The 25,273-nt window shown below is 58.7% G+C and overlaps 1 protein-coding gene across 1 annotated transcript in view; it reads right to left on the bottom strand.

Annotated features, from left to right (window-relative positions):
- USH1C (USH1 protein network component harmonin) overlaps positions 1–25,273 on the bottom strand; it is an 87,109-nt gene that overhangs the window by 21,582 nt on the left and 40,254 nt on the right. The window contains 4 exon segments of the mRNA XM_066583719.1: positions 11,055–11,110; positions 11,185–11,294; positions 11,443–11,542; positions 12,652–12,705. Coding sequence (XP_066439816.1) covers positions 11,055–11,110; positions 11,185–11,294; positions 11,443–11,542; positions 12,652–12,705 — 320 coding nt within the window.

Here is a 25,273-nt window from a genome sequence, read left to right on the forward strand (position 1 = left end):
GGCAAGTAGGCAGGGACAGTGGGGGTGCGGGAGATCAGGGCACCCCAACTGGCGCTCGGGGGGCAGAGTGCCGTAACAATCCCTCTTGACCTCCTTCAGACTTTTCATATTTTCCACTTATGCAAGAATCCTGGACTGAGGTTCATTCTATTCTTGCGCGTATCAAACATGGCCATAAATTTTTACTTCCAAATTCTTCTGTGACATGGGGGCTTGAAATTGCCCTTCAATATGATAACTCTCATCTGCTCTATGCTGTGTCTGACCACAAAAATGTTTTGCCACAGGTAATTCTGTCTTTCTCTCTGTAATCGTGTGGCGATGAGATCTTATTATGACTCTCAGTTTTTGTCTTGTTTCTCCAACATAAAGCCCCTCAACAGGAAATTTACTGCACCGGATCAGGTACAGAACATTGGACATGGAACATATGAATGTCCCCAAGATCTTATAGTCCTGCTGTGTGTTGGGGATCCGTATCCTGTCCGCGATCCGTATATGTCAGCAGGTCTTACAGCTCCTTACATTATAGGGATAAGTTCCTTTTTGTGTGTTGGAGGACAATGCACTCCTGATAAAGTTCCTCAGACTTGGAGGTTTCCTATAACACCGAAGTGGAGGGTCCGGGAACATGGTGGTCAGACGGTTACACTTGTGTAGGTATGGTGGAGGTTCTTTGCAGACTTCCTTAGTACCACTAGCTGTGAATTGTAAGTCACTACTAGAGGCACAAGTCCATTTTTTTCTTTCTCCTTGTATTGGAGTAGTTGGTTTCTGGGTCTCCTGGTGACTCTGGTGATTCCTGGATCTCCTGGTAGCTCTGGTGATTCCTGGATCTCCTGGTAGCTCTGGTGATTCCTGGGTCTCCTGGTGGCTCTTGTAATTTGGTCAACAGTTGAGGTGGGATGGTCGCCCTGATTTATAAATGTCCTTTTAAGACGGTATAGATGTTCCTCTCTGTCTGTTGGGTTGGAGCAGATCCGGTTGTATCTGATGGCCTGGCTGTAGACAATGGACTTTTTGATGTATTTAGGGTGGGAACTGTCCCATCTGAGGCATGTGGGTCGATCAGTCGGTTTCCAGTACAGGGATGTCTGCAGTGAGTTCTTTGAAATTTTTATGGTGGTATCCAAAAAGTTGTTTTTTGTATACGAGTAGCTTAATGTCATTTTCAAGTAATTTCATTAGTTCTTGTTCGGTGTTTGTCCAGATGATTATGATGTCATCAATGTAGCAGAAGTAGGCCAATGGTTTGCTGGAGCAGGAGGCTAAAAAGGCACTCTCCAGTTTTGCCATGAAAAGGCTGGCATATTGTGGTACCATTTTACAGCCCATAGCATTCCCAGTGAGTTGCAGAAATATCTCCTTGCCAGACGAGTAATAATTGTGTGCGAGTATGAATCTTGTGAGTAGTAACACGGATTCAGAGGTAACCCCATTGGCCTCAAGAAATGCCTGGCAGGCGGTCAGTCCATCTTCGTGTGAAATGTTGGAGCATAACGACTCCACATCCATTGGGGCCAGTATTGCGTCATAAGGGAGGGGACCAATGGTTGACAGTTTGTTCAGTAGGTCCGTGATGTCCTGCAAGTAGCTGGTTGCATTTCTCACCAGTGGTTTAAGGAAGCCTTCCACCCATCCTGAGATTCCTTCAGTGAGGGTTCCTACACCTGAGATAATTGGCCTCCCTGGGTTGCCAGCTTTGTGTAGTTTGGGAAGCATATAGAATGTTCCCACCTTGGGATTCTCCAGTATCAAGTCCAAAAGTTTTGTGGAACCCACAGACGGGCTTCTAATGACCCTTCTCTATTCCCTCATATATTCAGGTCAGGTCTTGATCCAGTCTGGTGTAGTATCTGGTGTCTGTTAGCTGTCTGTCTGCTTCTTTCTTGTAGTCCGTTTCATGAGGACTATAGCACCACCCTTATCCGCAGGCCTAATAGTGATCCCTTCTTTCCTGCATATTGATATTAAATGTTTCACTTTTCTGCTTGTCCAGTATAGTAGATTGCACCACATATCTAAAGGAGCCTATATATTTATCCAAGGTGGGATTACGGCCAGGGGGGGGTGAGGGGGGTCCAATTAGACTTCTTCCTCACCCCTAGTTCCTCCTGTGTTTAGAGGTCCTGTCTCTTTTTTTTCATGGAAGAACTCTTTCAGTCTCAGTCTCTTAAAATATTCCTCCATGTCACTGCAGAGTTCTGTTCTGTCAAGCCTTTTAGTGGGACCAAATAAAAGCCCCCCGGCGAGGACACTGAGCTCCACATTACTGGGGTTGTGAGATGACAGGTTGATAACAGCTGATTTTACCTCTGTCTATGTCCTGTTGGGGGGGTTCTGTTCCATCATGCCAAACTCAAGTGTGTTCCTGATCAGTATTTGGGGACAGGCCAGCTCTGGACTTGGGGTGTTCCTGATCGGTGTTTGGGGACAGGCCTACTCTTAGTCAAAGTCTCTGAAGTTTCTTTTCCTTGCTCTTAATCAGGCAGCATCGTAGTTTTGTGTAATAGTATTGCATTCTCAGTTTCAAGTCCTCTGTAAGGGTGTTCCTTAAAGTTTTCATCTTCATAAGGGCCTTTTCCTTGTGGCTGTAGAACAGTGTTCATAACTCCAGTCCTCAGGGACCCCAACAGGTCATGTTTTCAGGATTTCCTCAGTGTTACACAGGTGATGTAATTATTTTTGGTGCCTCAGACATTGCCACCAGTGTTCTTACTATAGGATATCCTGAAAACATGACCAGTTGGGGGTCTCTGAGGACTGGAGTTGGGGACCCCTGCTGTAGAAGATGTGGATAAGGTGGTTCTGCAGTCTGTCTTTAGAAGTCCTGTGGCAAAGATATTGTGCATAAGGGGGATGTTACCATGAGGCCGGTCAGGGACCCTGAGTGGCAGTGGTGCAGTTCGCCGCAGCGTTCTAGGATGGTGTTGCACCCACATTTGGGTCAACAAGTGGCGGCGCCGTGCTCCGGTGTGCGGGCGCGGAAGGTGGCGCGCGCATGCCTGCTATAAGCGGCTGTGTGCGCTCTATCTCTGTGAGTTATAGTGGCTGACTGGGAGCTCTGGTCAGCCGGCTTGATTGGTCTCTGCCCAAAGGGCGGAGACTCCTGAATATAGTCTGGCAGCTGATAGCAGTTTCCAGTTATTGGTTCCATTCCCTGTGTGTCTGACCTCGGTCCTGCTCCAGTGAAGCTACCTTGTCTTGATCCAGCTCTTCCTGTGTTCTGTGGGTTTCCTGTTGTGTTGGGTTATTCCATCTGCCCGGCCTATCAGTACTAGTAAGTTGTCATCTGTACAGGTACGGCGGCTCCTCCCTGTCCTGCCACTAGGCAGCGTAGGGTCAGTATTGGCAGCCTGGACCTGTCCACCGTTGGGGTTCCCTCCAGGAAGGGACAGTGGCGTGGGTGAGGGTCAGGGAGTCCTGCGCCGTGCGTACCTGTGCACACTACTAGTACTGTAACATAATAACTGGCCCTGCGGTTTCTTGTGGTGGGATTCACAGTGTGAATGGAGTCCTACAATACGATTACCGGTCAGATTCGTGACCTAGCCGGGATGGTTCAGGACCTGTCAGGGCGTCTCAGCCATCATGAGCAGCAGTTGGTTATGCCCGCTGATCCAGTACCTGAACCTAAATGCCCATTACCTGGGAGGCTTGTAAGTTGTTTTTTCGCTTGCAGCCTCGTTCCTCTGGGTCCGAGCCCCAACGGGTGGGGATCGTTATGTCTTTGCTCAGAGAAGGGCCTCAGTCATGGGCCTATTCCTTACCGGCTGATTCCGCTTGTCTGCAGTCAGTAAACTCTTTTTTCATTGAGCTCGGGAATATTTTTGATGAACCCGATCGTGCAGCTTACGCAGTCAGTAAGTTGTTGGCCCTTCGCCAGGGGCGCCAGTTGGCAGAAGAATATTGCTCTAGTTTCAGGCAGTATTCAGGTGAATCTGCATGGAACGACTGTGCGCTCAAGGATTTATTTTTGGTAGGCCTGTCTGACGCAATAAAAGATCTATTGCTGTCCCATCCGTCACCATCCACCTTGAATCAGGCTATGGAATTGGCAGTCAGAGCGGATTGTAGGCTCAGGTCTAGAAGGGAAGCTAAGCTAGAGTACCGTCCAGAACGTGGTGCTAAGTCTCTGGCGACTTCTACAGCCTGTACCCCATTGTCAACCCCCGAAGCTGATGATATGGAAGTGGACCGGTTGAGTCCTGAAGAACGGAGGTGGTTCCGGATTTCAAATCAACTCTGTTTCTACTGCGGCAAGGCTGGTCATCGCATAGCGTCCTGCCAGGAAAGGCAGATACCGAAGCAGCAGGAAAACTTCAGCTCCTAGGTGACTGTCGGGAGGCTCATCTAAGAGGTCAGGTACTCCCTAAATTACTGGTGCCTTGTAGTGTGTCTTACAAGGCTTTTCACAGGGTGGGACAGGCATTTATTGATTCTGGGTCGGCCGTGAACCTTATCCATTTGCAGTTCGTAGGATCACTGTTATCTAGTTTTACCGCATTAGGTTTGCTGATCCACTTTACCAGTATCGATGCAACCCCTCTGTCCTCAGGGGTAGTGCGTTGGAGGATGCCAGAACTTCGGTTCATGGTGGGCGCATTACATTCGGAGGTTATTTCATTTCTGGTCATGGAGAAGATGTCCGTGGATATTGTTCTGGGATTGCCATGGCTAAGGACGCACAATGCTCAGTCCGCTTGGACTACTCTGGAGCTAGTTCGGTGGGGAGGGTCCTGTCAGGGATCATCTAGTGCCCATTAAATTGTGCTCCACCGATACTATTAGTTATCCGGACAATTTATGGGATTTTTAAGATGTGTTCTCTAAGAAGCTTTCTGAGGTATTACCCCCACACCGCGAATGGGATTGTAGGATTGACCTTGTCCCGGATAGTCCCATCCTTAAGGGGGTCATATTTAATCTGTCAGGTCGGGAGCATGAGGCTCTTAAATCCTATATTTCAGAGGCTTTAGGCAAGGAATATATCAGACCACCAAAGTCACCAGCTAGGGCAGGCCTAGTTTTTGTTGAAAAGAAAGATGGCTCCTTGCTGCCTTGTGTCGACTATCCGGCTTTAAACAAGATCACCATAACGAGTCAGTGCTCGCTCCCTCTGATCCCTGATCTGTTGATTCAGGTGGTGGGAGCACGCTGGTTCTCTAAGCTTGACCTTCGAGGGCTTGTAATCTTATACGTATTAAGTCTGGTGACGAGTGGAATGCCGCGTTCAATACCTGGTTGGGGCACTTCAAGTGTCTGGTTATGCCCTTCGGGTTATGCAACGCCCCTGCGGTTTTTCAGGGGTTTATGAACGCGATTATCTAGGGGTTTTTATGGTTGTCTATTTGGACAACATTTTGGTGTACTCGTCGGATTGGGACACGCATGTCAGACATCTCCATTTAGTGTTAGAGCGGCTACGGGAGTACCAATTGTATGTTAGATTGGGGAAGTGCTCATTTGGGGTGAGACGCGTGTCATTCCTTGGGTATATCGTTACTCCAACTGATGTGTGTATGGAGTCAGACAAGGTTGCTGCAATGACACAATGGGATAAACCAGATAATTTGAAGGCTCTTCAGCACTTTTTTAGGTTTGCCAACTTTTACAGAAAAGTTGACTGATCTCATGAAAAAAGGAGCGGATGTGACGTCGTGGTCTCCAGAAGCTTCAGAGGCGTTTGAGCAACTTAAGAGGGCTTTTTCCACCACGCCGATGCTTGCTCAGCAGGACCCTCAGAAGCCTTTTTTTGTGGAAGTAGACGCTTCGGAGGTTGGGATGGGGGCAGTCCTCTCCCAGGAAGTGGAGGGCAGATCAAGGTTTAGTCCGCGTGCCTTCTTTTTCAGTAAATTCAGTAGCGCCGAGCGCAACTACGATGTAGGGAACGGAATTGTTGGCAATAAAATGGGCATTTGAGGAATGGCGTCATCTTCTGGAGAGGGCTCAACACCAGGTGACAGTCTTCACCGATCACAAGAACTTTGTGTATCTTGAGAGTGCCAAGCGTCTCAGGTGGGCGCTTTTCTTCTCGAGATTCAATTTTACAGTCATGTACCTGCCGGGAGATAAAAATGTGAAAGCTGATGCCCTCTTCTGCAGTTTTGGGACTCCGGAGGTTAAGGACTCTTCTCCGGAAGGCATCCTCCCGCCCGGTGTCATGGTGGCAGCCCTGACACGGAACCTTCCGGCTCAGCTTCAGGAATATCAACAAGAAGCTCTGGAGGGGGTTCCGACAGGTAAGTTATTTGTACCGATGTCTCTGTGGTTGTTGGTTCTGGAAGATTCTCATTCCTCTGTTTTTGTAGGGCATCCGCAAACCAGGGGCCTCTTGAGCTATGTCCCGATTCTACTGGTGGCCCGGCATGGCATGGGAGGTCCGGGAGTTCGTAAATCGGTGTTCAGCTTGTGCACATGGTAAGAGTTTCCATAAGAGCCCTGAGGGACCGTTAAGGCCGTTGCCAGTACCTGGTAGTCCATGGCCGCATGTGTCCATGTATTTTGTCACTGACCTGCCCCTGTCACAAGGTTGTTCCACCATTTTTGGTAGTTGCTGACAGGTTCTTTGGGAATGGCCCATTTTATTGCTTTGGAAAAATTGCTGTCTGCCGCTGAATTAGTGAAAATTTTTATCAGCGAGATTATAAGATTGCACGGAATACCGGTCAATATAGTTTCGGATCGGGGGTGCAATTCGTGGCCCAATTCTGGAGGGCCTTCTGTAAAAACTTGGGAACATCTCTGTCTTTCTCATCAGCGTTTCATCCGCAGACGAATGGGCAAGTGGAATATAAAAAATCAAGACCTAGTACGATACTTGCGTCTTTTTGTGGGCGAGAGGGTCAGTCGGTGGGTAGAGTTTTTACCTTTGGCTGAATTTGCCATAAATGATCGTATCAGTTCTGTGACAGGGGTGTCACCTTTCTTCTGTGTGTTCGGTCGGCATCCCCGGTTCCTGACCTCCATTCCAGTACCTACAGTTTGTCCCGCGGTTGATGTGGTTACTAGTGAGTTGCGGAAGGTCTAGAATGGTGTACACGAGAATCTGGAGGAAGCAAATGGTCGTATGCAACTACGTAGTTGTAAAAGGTCCACTGTGTCGGAGCCATTTGAGGTCGGTCAGAAGGTCTATCTGTCCACGAAGAATTTAAAATTGAAGCTCCCCTCGGTAAAGCTTGCGCCGCGTTTTATCGGTCCCTTTGCCATAATGCGAGTCATTAATCCTCTTAGCTATGAGTTGGATTTACCGGGCTCTTGGAGGGTGCATGGGGCGTTTCATAAATCCCTTTTGAAGTTGTTTATCCCCACGGCGGCTCCTCCCTGTCCTGCCACTAGGCAGCGTAGGGTCAGTGTTGGCGGCCTGGACCTGCCCACATATGGGGCTACCTCCAGGAAGGGACATTGACGTGGGTGAGGGTCAGGGAGCCCCGCGCTGTGCGTACCTGTGCACCCTACTAGTACTGTAACAGGGATTCTAGGAGTGCAGGGTGGGATTCTTCAGGTAAAGTCCATGTGTATATTATATATCTGCCCCGTCCGCTCTGCATGTGTATATTATATATCTGCCCCGTCCGCTCTGCATGTGTATATTATATATCTGCCCCATCCTCTCTGCATGTGTATATTATATATCTGCCCCGTCCTCTCTGCATGTGTATATATCTGCCCCATCCTCTCTGCATGTGTATATTATATATCTGCCCCATCCTCTCTGCATGTGTATATTATATATCTGCCCCATCCTCTCTGCATGTGTATATTATACATCTGCCCCGTCCTCTCTGCATGTGTATATTATATATCTGCCCCGTCCTCTCTGCATGTGTATATTATATATCTGCCCCGTCCGCTCTGCATGTGCATATTCTATATATGCCCCGTCCTCTCTGCATGTGTATATTATATATCTGCCCCATCCTCTCTGCATGTGTATATTATATATCTGCCCCATCCTCTCTGCATGTGTATATTATACATCTGCCCCGTCCTCTCTGCATGTGTATATTATATATCTGCCCCGTCCTCTCTGCATGTGTATATTATATATCTGCCCCGTCCTCTCTGCATGTGTATATTATATATCTGCCCCATCCTCTCTGCATGTGTATATTATACATCTGCCCCGTCCTCTCTGCATGTGTATATTATATATCTGCCCCGTCCTCTCTGCATGTGTATATTATATATCTGCCCCGTCCTCTCTGCATGTGTATATTATATATCTGCCCCGTCCTCTCTGCATGTGTATATTATATATCTGCCCCATTCCCAACCAGTTCCATTTTAGCCCGAGGAAGGATCAATAGAGGATCCGAAACCTGCTGGAACGTCATGTCTGTCTGTCGGCCAGTAAAAGGTCCCATATCTACCAGATGACTTGGTTTCTCTTGCTGGGAACAATCACAACATGTAATATTGTAGCCCTTAAGAAAACCGTCCAGAACCTCTTATACTCTTATATCGTATCACCGTGACCAGGGACTTGTAAAGAGGAAGAACAATGTCCTCATTGTGCGCCCCTAGACCTCTTCTGATGCCTTCATGATCCTGTCTCCACTACTGCCTCCCCATCAGGCATCCCACTAGTAACGGTGACCCCATCAGAGTATGTACCATTAATAACTCCTCCCTCTAACTTGGTCATTGGTGCCAACGTCCACCATGCCCGCTGGATCCTCACCAGCCCCTCCAGTAATCTGTCAATCCGCGGCGACATGTGTCAGACTGGAGCGCCAGAAGGACAACACACGGTTCGACGATCCCGGGCTTTATGGCAGATGGCCCTGTCTGTCCCCCTTATAACGGACTCTTCCCAAGTCGCCCTTAGCAGACGTTACGTGCTGCTCGGATCCTCACACTAAGGATGCACATCAGGCAGAGGAGCTGGGCAGCCATCTTGGTTTGTGCAGAAACGGGGGCAGTTTAAGCTTCACTTACACACTACCCCTATAAAGGGGGTCTTCAGCACTTAAGGCCAGCCATCTGATGGGTATGGGGGGTCCTACGGACATCAGGGACAGGAGGATGGAGCATACTGAAGTTCACAGCCCCCCGGGGCGGAGCGCTCGCCGACACTATGGAGGGGGCGCCTGCAGTCGGGTTCTATGCTGAAGGGCGCTGGACTGCGGTGCGCCAAATGTATCAAGAGGTTACGTGTTTTAAGTGTTTCCCGCATGAGGGGTCATCCGAACAGCAGGGCACTGAATCCCACCAGCTACGGGCAGAACAGCGCCAACATATTCTGGCTTCACAGCCACATCTGCCGCTGATTTCACGCCTCCACTTGGACCCACACGAGAAGCTGCCCACGGATGGCGACGCGGTTTTTGATGTGGCTTTTTCACATAATCTGCATCCTTCCTGCTAGGTGTGAAGGCGGCACGAGGCTTCCCACCTGCAGGAGGCGCCGCAGCGTTTACAGTCCATTAAAACCCCCTTCACACAAGGCGCCGATTTTCCGCAACAAACCTGCGGCGTTTTCGGAAAGTGTTGGGCGCCGATTCTGCAGCTCGTATATGTTTGCGGTGGAATTCGACCCTCGAAATAGACGGGTTTGATCCCGCAAGTGAAAACGCAGCAAAAAACGCCCTACGTAGGCGTGGCCAGCGCAAAACTCTTGCAGGTATTCTACTGCAATTCTGTCGTGAGAAGGCATTCAAGAATGTAAAACTATCTTAAAATGGTTGGCCACGCCCTCTCCAACTAAGTGCCGCCTACTTTCTCCCCGCTGTAAAAACTGGCGATCGGAGAGGAAGGTCTCTAATCCTAACACAAATATGGCGCGGGGCGTTTATACACGAGTCGCTCAAATCACTTCAGAATATCCCACTTTGTCCCAATTCCTCACACCTCTGCTTGCTGTCAGTGAATGAGATGCCGTAAGCCTCGTTCTCACAGGTTTCGCTGCAGCAGCAGGATCCCATTGTTTTCAATTGGAATTGGCATGAGACGACATCGGCGTCGCAGGGGGAGGGGCTCGAATATCTCAGGTGGATTCGGCATGGAATCAAAAACACACCAAATACAAAATCAGGGATTCGCGGTTTCACGCTCATCTCCCCTGAAAACTGCGTACGATTTTTACAACACAAATCTCTGCCATGTGAACCCTAAAGCTGTCAGCGTGCGCCAAGAGGTGCAGCAGCAGCTGCATACAGGGACAGAAGTGGGAGGGGCAAGGAACCGGCGCAGCGGCAGCAGCATACAGGGACAGAAGTGGGAGGGGCAAGGATCCGTCGCAGCGGCAGCAGCATACAGGGACAGAAGTGGGAGGGGCAAGGATCCGTCGCAGCGGCAGCAGCATACAGGGACAGAAGTGGGAGGGGCAAGGATCCGGCGCAGCGGCAGCAGCATACAGGGACAGAAGTGGGAGGGGCAAGGATCCGGCGCAGCGGCAGCAGCATACAGGGACAGAAGTGGGAGGGGCAAGGATCCGGCGCAGCGGCAGCAGCATACAGGGACAGAAGTGGGAGGGGCAAGGATCCGGCGCAGCGGCAGCAGCATACAGGGACAGAAGTGGGAGGGGCAAGGATCCGGCGCAGCGGCAGCAGCATACAGGGACAGAAGTGGGAGGGGCAAGGATCCGGCGCAGCAGCAGCAGCATACAGGGACAGAAGTGGGAGGGGCAAGGATCCGGCGCAGCGGCAGCAGCATACAGGGACAGAAGTGGGAGGGGCAAGGAACAGGCGCAGCGGCAGCAGCATACAGGGACAGAAGTGGGAGGGGCAAGGAACAGGCGCAGCGGCAGCAGCATACAGGGACAGAAGTGGGAGGGGCAAGGATCCGGCGCAGCGGCAGCAGCATACAGGGACAGAAGTGGGAGGGGCAAGGAACAGGCGCAGCGGCAGCAGCATACAGGGACAGAAGTGGGAGGGGCAAGGATCCTGCGCAGCGGCAGCAGCATACAGGGACAGAAGTGGGAGGGGCAAGGATCCGGCGCAGCAGCAGCAGCATACAGGGACAGAAGTGGGAGGGGCAAGGAACAGGCGCAGCGGCAGCAGCATACAGGGACAGAAGTGGGAGGGGCAAGGATCCGATGCAGTGGTACTTACACTTCGTCATCGTATTCCTTCGGTGGAGAAACCGCGATAATCAGATCAATCCAATCCTGTGAAGAGGAGGAGGAGGAGGATGAGCGGCGGCGAACGTACAGGAGAAGGCGCGCCACAGCGCTGCACTCACCCCCCCGGAGCTCCAGGCTCTTGACAGCGTGCTCCGCGCTTCCGATAGCGTCACGTCCGTCAGTATCTTCCCATTCACTGCCAGGATCTCGTCTCCTCGCACAATCCCCCCTACAGGAGAGACAGACAGCGTGACCCTCCCCCGCCACACAATCCCCACCCCCCGCGGCCACCATTACAGCTGCCATATTCACGTCGGTGACAACCTCTAGGGGGCGCCAATGGCTGCAGAGATCCTTCCGCTCATCATGTGACGCACCGTGATTGTCAGCAGCGCCGCCATCGTATATCGCAGAGACCACGATCTTCCCAATTGGAGATTCAATGCCGCCTTCTACCGCCAGGTCCAGCGCCCCCTCCTGCCGGAGAAGAGCATCTGCTTATGGCTGACCAATAACTCTGATATAAGACACACGCTGTCCCCTCCCCTGCTCAAACCACACCCCCCCTCCTCCACTCATAACACACACCCCTCACAACACAAGCCCCTCCCCCGCTTAGAGCACAAGCCCTTCCCCCGCTCACAGCACACACCCCTCCCCATGGCAAGAGATTCGTCGTTTGACTGTTATAAAAGTGAATGGAAGCCACAAAAGCGGTCGGCACTGTAACAGAAAATCATTTCCTGTGGGAAAGTAAGTGCCCCCTCACACGTCTCACCACATCCACGCTGCATCAGCCCTGAAATATAGGTGCACAGGGGGCGGGCAGAGTGGTCAGTCCTTGTGGTGCCATCAAGTTTGTACTGACCACTCCCATCCCGCCGCCACCAAACTGACTGCTCCCGTCCCGCCGAAATGCCGTTTACGTCCCGACGCTGCACTGACCACCCCCGGCCCGTCTCCGCCGCACTGACCACCCCCGACCTGTCTCCGCCGCACTGACCACCCCCGACCCGCCACACTGACCACTCCCATCCCGCCGCCACCAAACTGACGGCTCCCGTCCCGCCGAAATGCCATTTACGTCCCGACGCTGCACTGACCACCCCCGACCCGTCTCCGCCGCACTGACCACCCCCGACCTGTCTCCGCCGCACTGACCACCCCCGACCCGCCACACTGACCACTCCCGTGCCTCTGCCAGCGCACTGACCGCTTCCATCCCTCCGCTGCTCCACTGACCACTCCTGTTCCGCCCTTGTCACACTGACTGCTCCCGTCCCGCCCCACCAAACGCTCCCCGTTCCGCCGCCAATCCAACCGCTCCCGTCCCGCACTGACCGCTCCCGTTTCTCCGCCGCATTGACCTCTCCCGGCAAAGAACATGATAAGCTGAAGGGGCGCACTTACTTCACAGACGGAGATGGCTGCCCGGCTGTCATCACCAAGGAGGACTTGCTGTATGTACCATCAGTCGAACTATTAACTCTTGTGTTGCCAGAGAGACGTAACAGTCTGCGCCGGCACATAATATAAGCCCCCCCCACACACATAATAACCCCCACGTGTAGCAATCGACATCCCACCTTTTTTATTCTCAGCTGCCGGATGTCCTTCCGCGCGATCTGCTCCGCCGTGAACTGAAAGAGAGAGAAAGCCGTGAAGAGAGGAAGCGGGCGGGGGGCGGGGCATCACACACACACACACCGGGGGGGCGGGGCATCACACACACACCGGGGGGCGGGGCATCACACACACACACCGGGGGGGCATCACACACACACCGGGGGGCGGGGCATCACACACACACACCGGGGGGCGGGGCATCACACACACACACCGGGGGGCGGGGCATCACACACACACACTGGGGGGGCGGGGCATCACACACACACCGGGGGGCGGGGCATCACACACACACACCGGGGGGGCATCACACACACACCGGGGGGCGGGGCATCACACACACACACCGGGGGGCGGGGCATCACACACACACCGGGGGGCGGGGCATCACACACACACACCGGGGGGGCATCACACACACACCGGGGGGCGGGGCATCACACACACACACCGGGGGGCGGGGCATCACACACACACACCGGGGGGCGGGGCATCACACACACACACTGGGGGGGCGGGGCATCACAGACACACACCGGGGGGGGCGGGGCATCACAGACACACACCGGGGGGGCGGGGCATCACAGACACGCACCGGGGGGACGGGGCATCACACACACGCACCGGGGGGGCGGGGCATCACACACACACACACCGGGGGGGCGGGGCATCACACACACAACTGAGAGCGGGGCATCACACACACAACTGAGAGCGGGGCATCACACACAACTGAGAGCGGGGCATCACACACACACACCGGGGGACGGGGCATCACACACACAACTGAGAGCGGGGCATCACACACACCGGGGGACGGGGCATCAGACACACCGGGGGGCGGGGCATCACACACACAACTGAGAGCGGGGCATCACACACACAACTGAGAGCGGGGCATCACACACACACACCGGGGGACAAGGCATCACACACACAACTGAGAGCGGGGCATCACACACAACTGAGAGCGGGGCATCACACACAACTGAGAGCGGGGCATCACACACACACACCGGGGGGCGGGGCATCACACACACAACTGAGAGCGGGGCATCACACACACAACTGAGAGCGGGGCATCACACACACAACTGAGAGCGGGGCATCACACACAACTGAGAGCGGGGCATCACACACACACACCGGGGGGCGGGGCATCACACACACAACTGAGAGCGGGGCATCACACACACAACTGAGAGCGGGGCATCACACACACAACTGAGAGCGGGGCATCACACACAACTGAGAGCGGGGCATCACACACACACACCGGGGGGCGGGGCATCACACACACAACTGAGAGCGGGGCATCACACACACAACTGAGAGCGGGGCATCACACACAACTGAGAGCGGGGCATCACACACACAACTGAGAGCGGGGCATCACACACAACTGAGAGCGGGGCATCACACACACAACTGAGAGCGGGGCATCACACACAACTGCGAGCGGGGCATCACACACACAACTGAGAGCGGGGCATCACACACAACTGAGAGCGGGGCATCACACACACCGGGGGGCGGGGCATCACACACACACACACACCGGGGGACGGGGCATCACACACACAACTGAGAGCGGGGCATCACACACACCGGGGGGCGGGGCATCACACACACAACTGAGAGCGGGGCATCACACACAACTGAGAGCGGGGCATCACACACAACTGAGAGCGGGGCATCACACACACAACTGAGAGCGGGGCATCACACACAACTGAGAGCGGGGCATCACACACACACACCGTGGGACGGGGCATCACACACACACACCGGGGGGGCGGGGCATCACACACACAACTGAGAGCGGGGCATCACACACAACTGAGAGCGGGGCATCACACACACACACCGGGGGGCGGGGCATCACACACACAACTGAGAGCGGGGCATCACACACACAACTGAGAGCGGGGCATCACACACAACTGAGAGCGGGGCATCACACACACACACCGTGGGACGGGGCATCACACACACACACCGGGGGGGCGGGGCATCACACACACACCGGGGGGGCGGGGCATCACACACACAACTGAGAGCGGGGCATCACACACACAACTGAGAGCGGGGCATCACACACAACTGAGAGCGGGGCATCACACACACACACCGTGGGACGGGGCATCACACACACACACCGGGGGGGCGGGGCATCACACACACAACTGAGAGCGGGGCATCACACACAACTGAGAGCGGGGCATCACACACACACACCGTGGGACGGGGCATCACACACACACACCGGGGGGGCGGGGCATCACACACACAACTGAGAGCGGGGCATCACACACAACTGAGAGCGGGGCATCACACACACACACCGTGGGACGGGGCATCACACACACAACTGAGAGCGGGGCATCACACACACAACTGAGAGCGGGGCATCACACACACACACCGGGGGGCGGGGCATCACACACACAACTGAGAGCGGGGCATCACACACACAACTGAGAGCGGGGCATCACACACAACTGAGAGCGGGGCATCACACACACACACCGTGGGACGGGGCATCACACACACACACCGGGGGGGCGGGGCATCACACACACAACTGAGAGCGGGGCATCACACACAACTGAGAGTGGGGCATCACACACACACACCGTGGGACGGGGCATCACACACACACACCGGGGGACGGGGCATCACACACACCGGGGGGCGGGGCATCACACACACCGGGGGGCGGGGCATCACACACACACACCGGGGGGGCGGGGCATCACACACACAACTGAGAGCGGGGCATCACACACAACTGAGAGCGGGGCATCACACACACACACCGTGGGACGGGGCATCACACACACAACTGAGAGCGGGGCATCACACACACAACTGAGAGCGGGGCATCACACACACAACTGAGAGCGGGGCATCACACACACACACCGGGGGGGCGGGGCATCACACACACAACTGAGAGCGGGGCATCACACACACAACTGAGAGCGGGGCATCACACACACACACCGGGGGGCGGGGCATCACACACACAACTGAGAGCGGGGCATCACACACACAACTGAGAGCGGGGCATCACACACAACTGAGAGCGGGGCATCACACACACACACCGTGGGACGGGGCATCACACACACACACCGGGGGGGCGGGGCATCACACACACAACTGAGAGCGGGGCATCACACACAACTGAGAGCGGGGCATCACACACACACACCGTGGGACGGGGCATCACACACACACATCGGGGGACGGGGCATCACACACACCGGGGGGCGGGGCATCACACACACCGGGGGGCGGGGCATCACACACACCGTGGGGCGGGGCATCACACACACAACTGAGAGCGGGGCATCACACACACAACTGAGAGCGGGGCATCACACACACAACTGAGAGCGGGGCATCACACACACAACTGAGAGCGGGGCATCACACACACAACTGAGAGCGGGGCATCACACACACACACCGGGGGGTGGGGCATCACACACACAACTGAGAGCGGGGCATCACACACACACACCGTGGGACGGGGCATCACACACACCGGGGGGCGGGGCATCACACACACAACTGAGAGCGGGGCATCACACACAACTGAGAGCGGGGCATCACACACAACTGAGAGCGGGGCATCACACACAACTGAGAGCGGGGCATCACACACACCGGGGGGCGGGGCATCACACACACAACTGAGAGCGGGGCATCACACACACAACTGAGAGCGGGGCATCACACACAACTGAGAGCGGGGCATCACACACAACTGAGAGCGGGGCATCACACACACCGGGGGGCGGGGCATCACACACACACGCCGGGGGGCGGGGCATCACACACACAACTGAGAGCGGGGCATCACACACACAACTGAGAGCGGGGCATCACACACAACTGAGAGCGGGGCATCACACACAACTGAGAGCGGGGCATCACACACACAACTGAGAGCGGGGCATCACACACACAACTGAGAGCGGGGCATCACACACACAACTGAGAGCGGGGCATCACACACCGGGGGGCGGGGCATCACACACACCGGGGGGCGGGGCATCACACACACAACTGAGAGCGGGGCATCACACACACAACTGAGAGCGGGGCATCACACACACCGGGGGACGGGGCATCACACACAACTGAGAGCGGGGCATCACACACACAACTGAGAGCGGGGCATCACACACAACTGAGAGCGGGGCATCACACACAACTGAGAGCGGGGCATCACACACAACTGAGAGCGGGGCATCACACACACCGGGGGGCGGGGCATCACACACACACACCGGGGGGCGGGGCATCACACACACAACTGAGAGCGGGGCATCACACACACAACTGAGAGCGGGGCATCACACACAACTGAGAGCGGGGCATCACACACACCGGGGGGCGGGGCATCACACACACACACCGGGGGGCGGGGCATCACACACACAACTGAGAGCGGGGCATCACACACAACTGAGAGCGGGGCATCACACACAACTGAGAGCGGGGCATCACACACAACTGAGAGCGGGGCATCACACACACCGGGGGGCGGGGCATCACACACAACTGAGAGCGGGGCATCACACACAACTGAGAGCGGGGCATCACACACACCGGGGGGCGGGGCATCACACACACAACTGAGAGCGGGGCATCACACACAACTGAGAGCGGGGCATCACACACAACTGAGAGCGGGGCATCACACACACCGGGGGGCGGGGCATCACACACACACACCGGGGGGCGGGGCATCACACACACAACTGAGAGCGGGGCATCACACACAACTGAGAGCGGGGCATCACACACACACACCGTGGGACGGGGCATCACACACACACACCGGGGGGCGGGGCATCACACACACAACTGAGAGCGGGGCATCACACACACAACTGAGAGCGGGGCATCACACACAACTGAGAGCGGGGCATCACACACACAACTGAGAGCGGGGCATCACACACACCGGGGGGCGGGGCATCACACACACAACTGAGAGCGGGGCATCACACACACAACTGAGAGCGGGGCATCACACACACAACTGAGAGCGGGGCATCACACACACAACTGAGAGCGGGGCATCACACACACACACCGGGGGACGGGGCATCACACACACCGGGGGGCGGGGCATCACACACACAACTGAGAGCGGGGCATCACACACACAACTGAGAGCGGGGCATCACACACACCGGGGGACGGGGCATCACACACAACTGAGAGCGGGGCATCACACACACAACTGAGAGCGGGGCATCACACACACAACTGAGAGCGGGGCATCACACACACAACTGAGAGCGGGGCATCACACACACAACTGAGAGCGGGGCATCACACACACACACCGGGGGACGGGAGATCACACACACAACTGAGAGCGGGGCATCACACACACACCGGGGGACGGGGCATCACACACACAACTGAGAGCGGGGCATCACACACACAACTGAGAGCGGGACATCACACACACAACTGAGAGCGGGGCATCACACACACAACTGAGAGCGGGGCATCACACACACAACTGAGAGCGGGGCATCACACACACAACTGAGAGCGGGGCATCACACACACAACTGAGAGCGGGGCATCACACACACAACTGAGAGCGGGGCATCACACACACAACTGAGAGCGGGGCATCACACACACAACTGAGAGCGGGGCATCACACACACAACTGAGAGCGGGGCATCACACACACAACTGAGAGCGGGGCATCACACACAACTGAGAGCGGGGCATCACACACACAACTGAGAGCGGGGCATCACACACACAACTGAGAGCGGGGCATCACACACACAACTGAGAGCGGGGCATCACACACAACTGAGAGCGGGGCATCACACACACACACCGTGGGACGGGGCATCACACACACACACCGGGGGGGCGGGGCATCACACACACAACTGAGAGCGGGGCATCACACACAACTGAGAGCGGGGCATCACACACACACACCGTGGGACGGGGCATCACACACACACACCGTGGGACGGGGCATCACACACACAACTGAGAGCGGGGCATCACACACACACACCGGGGGGCGGGGCATCACACACACCGGGGGGCGGGGCATCACACACACCGGGGGGCGGGGCATCACACACACCGGGGGGCGGGGCATCACACACACAACTGAGAGCGGGGCATCACACACAACTGAGAGCGGGGCATCACACACACACACTGGGGGACGGGGCATCACACACACACACTGGGGGACGGGGCATCACACACACAACTGAGAGCGGGGCATCACACACACACACCGGGGAACGGGGCATCACACACACACACCGGGGGACGGGGCATCACACACACCGGGGGGCGGGGCATCACACACACACACTGGGGACGGGGCATCACACACACAACTGAGAGCGGGGCATCACACACACACACTGGGGGACGGGGCATCACACACACAACTGAGAGCGGGGCATCACACACACCGGGGGACGGGGCATCACACACACACACACACACTGGGGGACGGGGCATCACACACACAACTGAGAGCAGGATATCACACACACACACTGGGGGACGGGGCATCACACACACACACTGGGGGACGGGGCATCACACACACAACTGAGAGCGGGGCATCACACACACACACCGGGGGACGGGGCATCACACACACAAAACTGGGGACGGGGCATCACACACACCCGCAATGGGGGGACGGGGCATCACACACACAAACCGGGGGACGGGGCATCACACACACCCGCAATGGGGGACGGGGCATCACACACACACACCGGGGGACGGGGCATCACACACACACACCGGGGGACGGGGCATCACACACACCGGGGGGCGGGGCATCACACACACCGGGGGGCGGGGCATCACACACACAACTGAGAGCGGGGCATCACACACACACACTGGGGGACGGGGCATCACACACACAACTGAGAGCGGGGCATCACACACACACACCGGGGAACGGGGCATCACACACACACACCGGGGAACGGGGCATCACACACACACACCGGGGAACGGGGCATCACACACACACAACTGGGGACGGGGCATCACACACACCCGCAATGGGGGGACGGGGCATCAGACACACAAGGCGGGGGGGGGGCATCAGACACACGCCGGGGGTGGGGGGGGGGGGCATCAGACACGCCGGGGGTGGGGGGGGGGGGCATCAGGCACACGCCGGGGGTGGGGGGGGGGCATCAGGCACACGCCGGGGGTGGGGGGGGGGGCATCAGGCACACGCCGGGGGTGGGGGGGGGGGGGCATCAGGCACACGCCGGGGGGGGGGCGGGGCATCAGGCACACGTCGGGGGGGGGGCGGGGCATCAGGCACACGTCGGGGGGGGGCGGGGCATCAGGCACACGCCGGGGGGGCGGGACATCAGGCACACGCCGGGGGGGGCGGGGCATCAGGCACACGCCGGGGGGGCGGGGCATCAGGCACACGCCGGGGGGGCGGGGCATCAGGCACACGCCGGGGGGCGGGGCATCAGACACACCGGGGGGCGGGGCATCAGACACACCGGGGGGCGGGGCATCACACACACAACTGAGAGCGGGGCATCACACACACAACTGAGAGCGGGGCATCACACACAACTGAGAGCGGGGCATCACACACACAACTGAGAGCGGGGCATCACACACAACTGAGAGCGGGGCATCACACACACAACTGAGAGCGGGGCATCACACACAACTGAGAGCGGGGCATCACACACACACACCGGGGGGCGGGGCATCACACACAACTGAGAGCGGGGCATCACACACAACTGAGAGCGGGGCATCACACACACAACTGAGAGCGGGGCATCACACACAACTGAGAGCGGGGCATCACACACACACCGGGGGGCGGGGCATCACACACACAACTGAGAGCGGGGCATCACACACACAACTGAGAGCGGGGCATCACACACAACTGAGAGCGGGGCATCAGACACAACTGACAGCGGGGCATCACACACAACTGAGAGCGGGGCATCACACACACACCGGGGGGCGGGGCATCACACACACAACTGAGAGCGGGGCATCACACACACAACTGAGAGCGGGGCATCACACACACAACTGAGAGCGGGGCATCACACACACACACCGGGGAACGGGGCATCACACACACACACCGGGGGGCGGGGCATCACACACACAACTGAGAGCGGGGCATCACACACAACTGAGAGCGGGGCATCACAGACACCGGGGGGCGGGGCATCACACACACAACTGAGAGCGGGGCATCACACACACAACTGAGAGCGGGGCATCACACACACAACTGAGAGCGGGGCATCACACACACACACCGTGGGACGGGGCATCACACACACACACCGGGGGGGCGGGGCATCACACACACACCGGGGGGCGGGGCATCACACATACACACCGGGGGGCGGGGCATCACACACACACACACACCGGGGGACGGGGCATCACACACACAACTGAGAGCGGGGCATCACACACACAACTGAGAGCGGGGCATCACACACAACTGAGAGCGGGGCATCACACACACAACTGAGAGCGGGGCATCACACACACCGGGGGGCGGGGCATCACACACAACTGAGAGCGGGGCATCACACACACAACTGAGAGCGGGGCATCACACACACACACCGGGGAACGGGGCATCACACACACACACCGGGGGACGGGGCATCACACACACCGGGGGGCGGGGCATCACACACACAACTGAGAGCGGGGCATCACACACACAACTGAGAGCGGGGCATCACACACACACACCGGGGAACGGGGCATCACACACACACACCGGGGGACGGGGCATCACACACACCGGGGGGCGGGGCATCACACACACCGGGGGGCGGGGCATCACTCACACCGGGGGGCGGGGCATCACACACACCGGGGGGCGGGGCATCACACACACCGGGGGGCGGGGCATCACACACACAACTGAGAGCGGGGCATCACACACACAACTGAGAGCGGGGCATCACACACACAACTGAGAGCGGGGCATCACACACACACAACTGAGAGCGGGGCATCACACACACACACCGGGGAACGGGGCATCACACACACACACCGGGGGACGGGGCATCACACACACCGGGGGACGGGGCATCACACACACCGGGGGGCGGGGCATCACACACACCGGGGGGCGGGGCATCACTCACACCGGGGGGCGGGGCATCACTCACACCGGGGGGCGGGGCATCACACACACCGGGGGGCGGGGCATCACACACACCGGGGGGCGGGGCATCACACACACCGGGGGGCGGGGCATCACACACACCGGGGGGCGGGGCATCACACACACCGGGGGGCGGGGCATCACACACACAACTGAGAGCGGGGCATCACACACACAACTGAGAGCGGGGCATCACACACACCGGGGGACGGGGCATCACACACACACACTGGGGGACGGGGCATCACACACACACAACTTGGGACGGGGCATCACACACACCCGCAATGGGGGGACGGGGCATCACACACACACACCGGGGGACGGGGCATCACACACACACAACTTGGGACGGGGCATCACACACACACACCGGGGGACGGGGCATCACACACACCCGCAATGGGGGGACGGGGCATCACACACACACACCGGGGGACGGGGCATCACACACACACACCGGGGGACGGGGCATCACACACACCGGGGGGCGGGGCATCACACACACCGGGGGGCGGGGCATCACACACACACCGGGGGACGGGGCATCACACACACCGGGGGGCGGGGCATCAGACACACAACTGAGAGCGGGGCATCACACACACACACTGGGGGACGGGGCATCACACACACAACTGAGAGCGGGGCATCACACACACACACCGGGGAACGGGGCATCACACACACCGGGGGGCGGGGCATCAGACACACAACTGAGAGCGGGGCATCACACACACAACTGAGAGCGGGGCATCACACACACACACCGGGGAACGGGGCATCACACACACACACCGGGGAACGGGGCATCACACACACACACCGGGGAACGGGGCATCACACACACAACTGGGGACGGGGCATCACACACACCCGCAATGGGGGGACGGGGCATCAGACACACAAGGCGGGGGGGGGGCATCAGACACACGCCGGGGGTGGGGGGGGGGGCATCAGACACACGCCGGGGGTGGGGGGGGGGCATCAGACACACGCCGGGGGTGGGGGGGGGGGCATCAGGCACACGCCGGGGGTGGGGGGGGGGGGCATCAGGCACACGCCGGGGGGGGCGGGGCATCAGGCACACGCCGGGGGGGGCGGGGCATCAGACACACGCCGGGGGGGGGCGGGGCATCAGACACACGCCGGGGGGGGCGGGGCATCAGACACACGCCGGGGGGGGCGGGGCATCAGACACACGCCGGGGGGGGCGGGGCATCAGACACACGCCGGGGCGGCGGGGCATCAGACACACGCCGGGGGGGCGGGGCATCAGACACACGCCGGGGGGGCGGGGCATCAGACACACGCCGGGGGGGCGGGGCATCAGACACACGCCGGGGGGGCGGGGCATCAGACACACGCCGGGGGGGCGGGGAATCAGACACACGCATCGGGGGGACGGGGCATCACACACACGCATCGGGGGGACGGGGCATCACACACACGCACACACCAGGGGGACGGGGCATCACACACACACACACTGAGGGGCGGGGCATCACACGCACCCGCAATGGGGGGACGGGGCATCACACACACCCGCACCAGGGGACGGGGCATCAGACACACGCCGGGGGGGCGGGGCATCAGACACACGCCGGGGGGGCGGGGAATCAGACACACGCATCGGGGGGACGGGGCATCACACACACGCATCGGGGGGACGGGGCATCACACACACGCACACACCAGGGGGACGGGGCATCACACACACACACACTGAGGGGCGGGGCATCACACGCACCCGCAATGGGGGGACGGGGCATCACACACACCCGCACCAGGGGACGGGGCATCAGACACACGCCGGGGGGACGGGGCATCAGACAGACGCCGGGGGGGGCGGGGCATCACACACGCATCGGGGGGACGGGGCATCACACACACGCACACACCAGGGGGACGGGGCATCACACACACCCCCGGGGGACGGGGCATCACACACACACACACTGAGGGGCGGGGCATCACACACACCCGCACCAGGGGACGGGGCATCAGACACACGCCGGGGGGACGGGGCATCACACACATGCCGGGGGGGCGGGGCATCAGACACACGCATCAGGGGGACGGGGCATCAGACACACACAACTGAGAGCGGGGCATCACACACACACACCAGGGGGACGGGGCATCACACACACGCATCGGGGGGGGGGGGGGCGGGGCATCACACACACGCATCGGGGGGGGGGCATCACACACACGCATCGGGGGGGGGCGGGGCATCACACACGCGCAGCGGGGGGCGGGGCATCCCACACGCGCGGGGGGACGGGGCATCACACACGCGCAGCAGGGGGGGGACGGGGCATCACACACGCGCAGCGGGGGGGGGGGACGGGGCATCACACACGCGCAGCCGGGGGGACGGGGCATCACACACGCGCAGCGGGGGGGACGGGGCATCACACACGCGCAGCGGGGGGGACGGGGCATCACACACGCGCAGCGGGGGGGACGGGGCATCACACACACACGCAGCGAGGGGGCGGGGCATCACACACACACGCATCGGGGGGGCGGGGCATCACACACACACGCATCGGGGGGGCGGGGCATCACACACACACGCATCGGGGGGGCGGGGCATCACACACACACGCAGCGGGGGGGCAGGGCATCACACACACACGCAGCGGGGGGCGGGGCATCACACACACACGCAGCGGGGGGGGGGGGGCATCACACACACACGCACCGGGAGGCGGGGCATCACACACACACGCACCGGGGGCGGGGCATCACACACACACGCACCGGTGGGCGGGGCATCACACACACACGCACCGGGGGGCGGGGCATCACACACACGCATCGGGGGGGCGGGGCATCACACACACACGCACCGGGGGGCGGGGCATCGCACACACACAAAACGGGGGGCGGGGCATCGCACACACACGCACCGGGGGGGGCGGGGCATCACACACACACGCACCGGGGGGCGGGGCATCACACACACACGCACCGGGGGGCGGGGCATCACACACACACGCACCGGGGGGCGGGGCATCACACACACACGCACCGGGGGGACGGGGCCTCACACACACACACGCACCGGGGGGACGGGGCCTCACACACTCTACGGGGGACGGGGCCTCACACACACACACACCGGGGGACAGGGCATCACACACACACCGGGGGAGAGGGCATCACACACACTCAGCGGGGGACGGGGCATCACACACACACGCATCGGGGGGACGGGGCCTCACACACACACACGCACCGGGGGGACGGGGCCTCACACACACACACACCGGGGGACAGGGCATCACACACACACAGCGGGGGACGGGGCATCACACACACACACACACACCGGGGGACGG

This window comes from Eleutherodactylus coqui, chromosome 11 (genome assembly GCF_035609145.1).
Source record: "Eleutherodactylus coqui strain aEleCoq1 chromosome 11, aEleCoq1.hap1, whole genome shotgun sequence".
Lineage (NCBI taxonomy): Eukaryota > Metazoa > Chordata > Amphibia > Anura > Eleutherodactylidae > Eleutherodactylus > Eleutherodactylus coqui.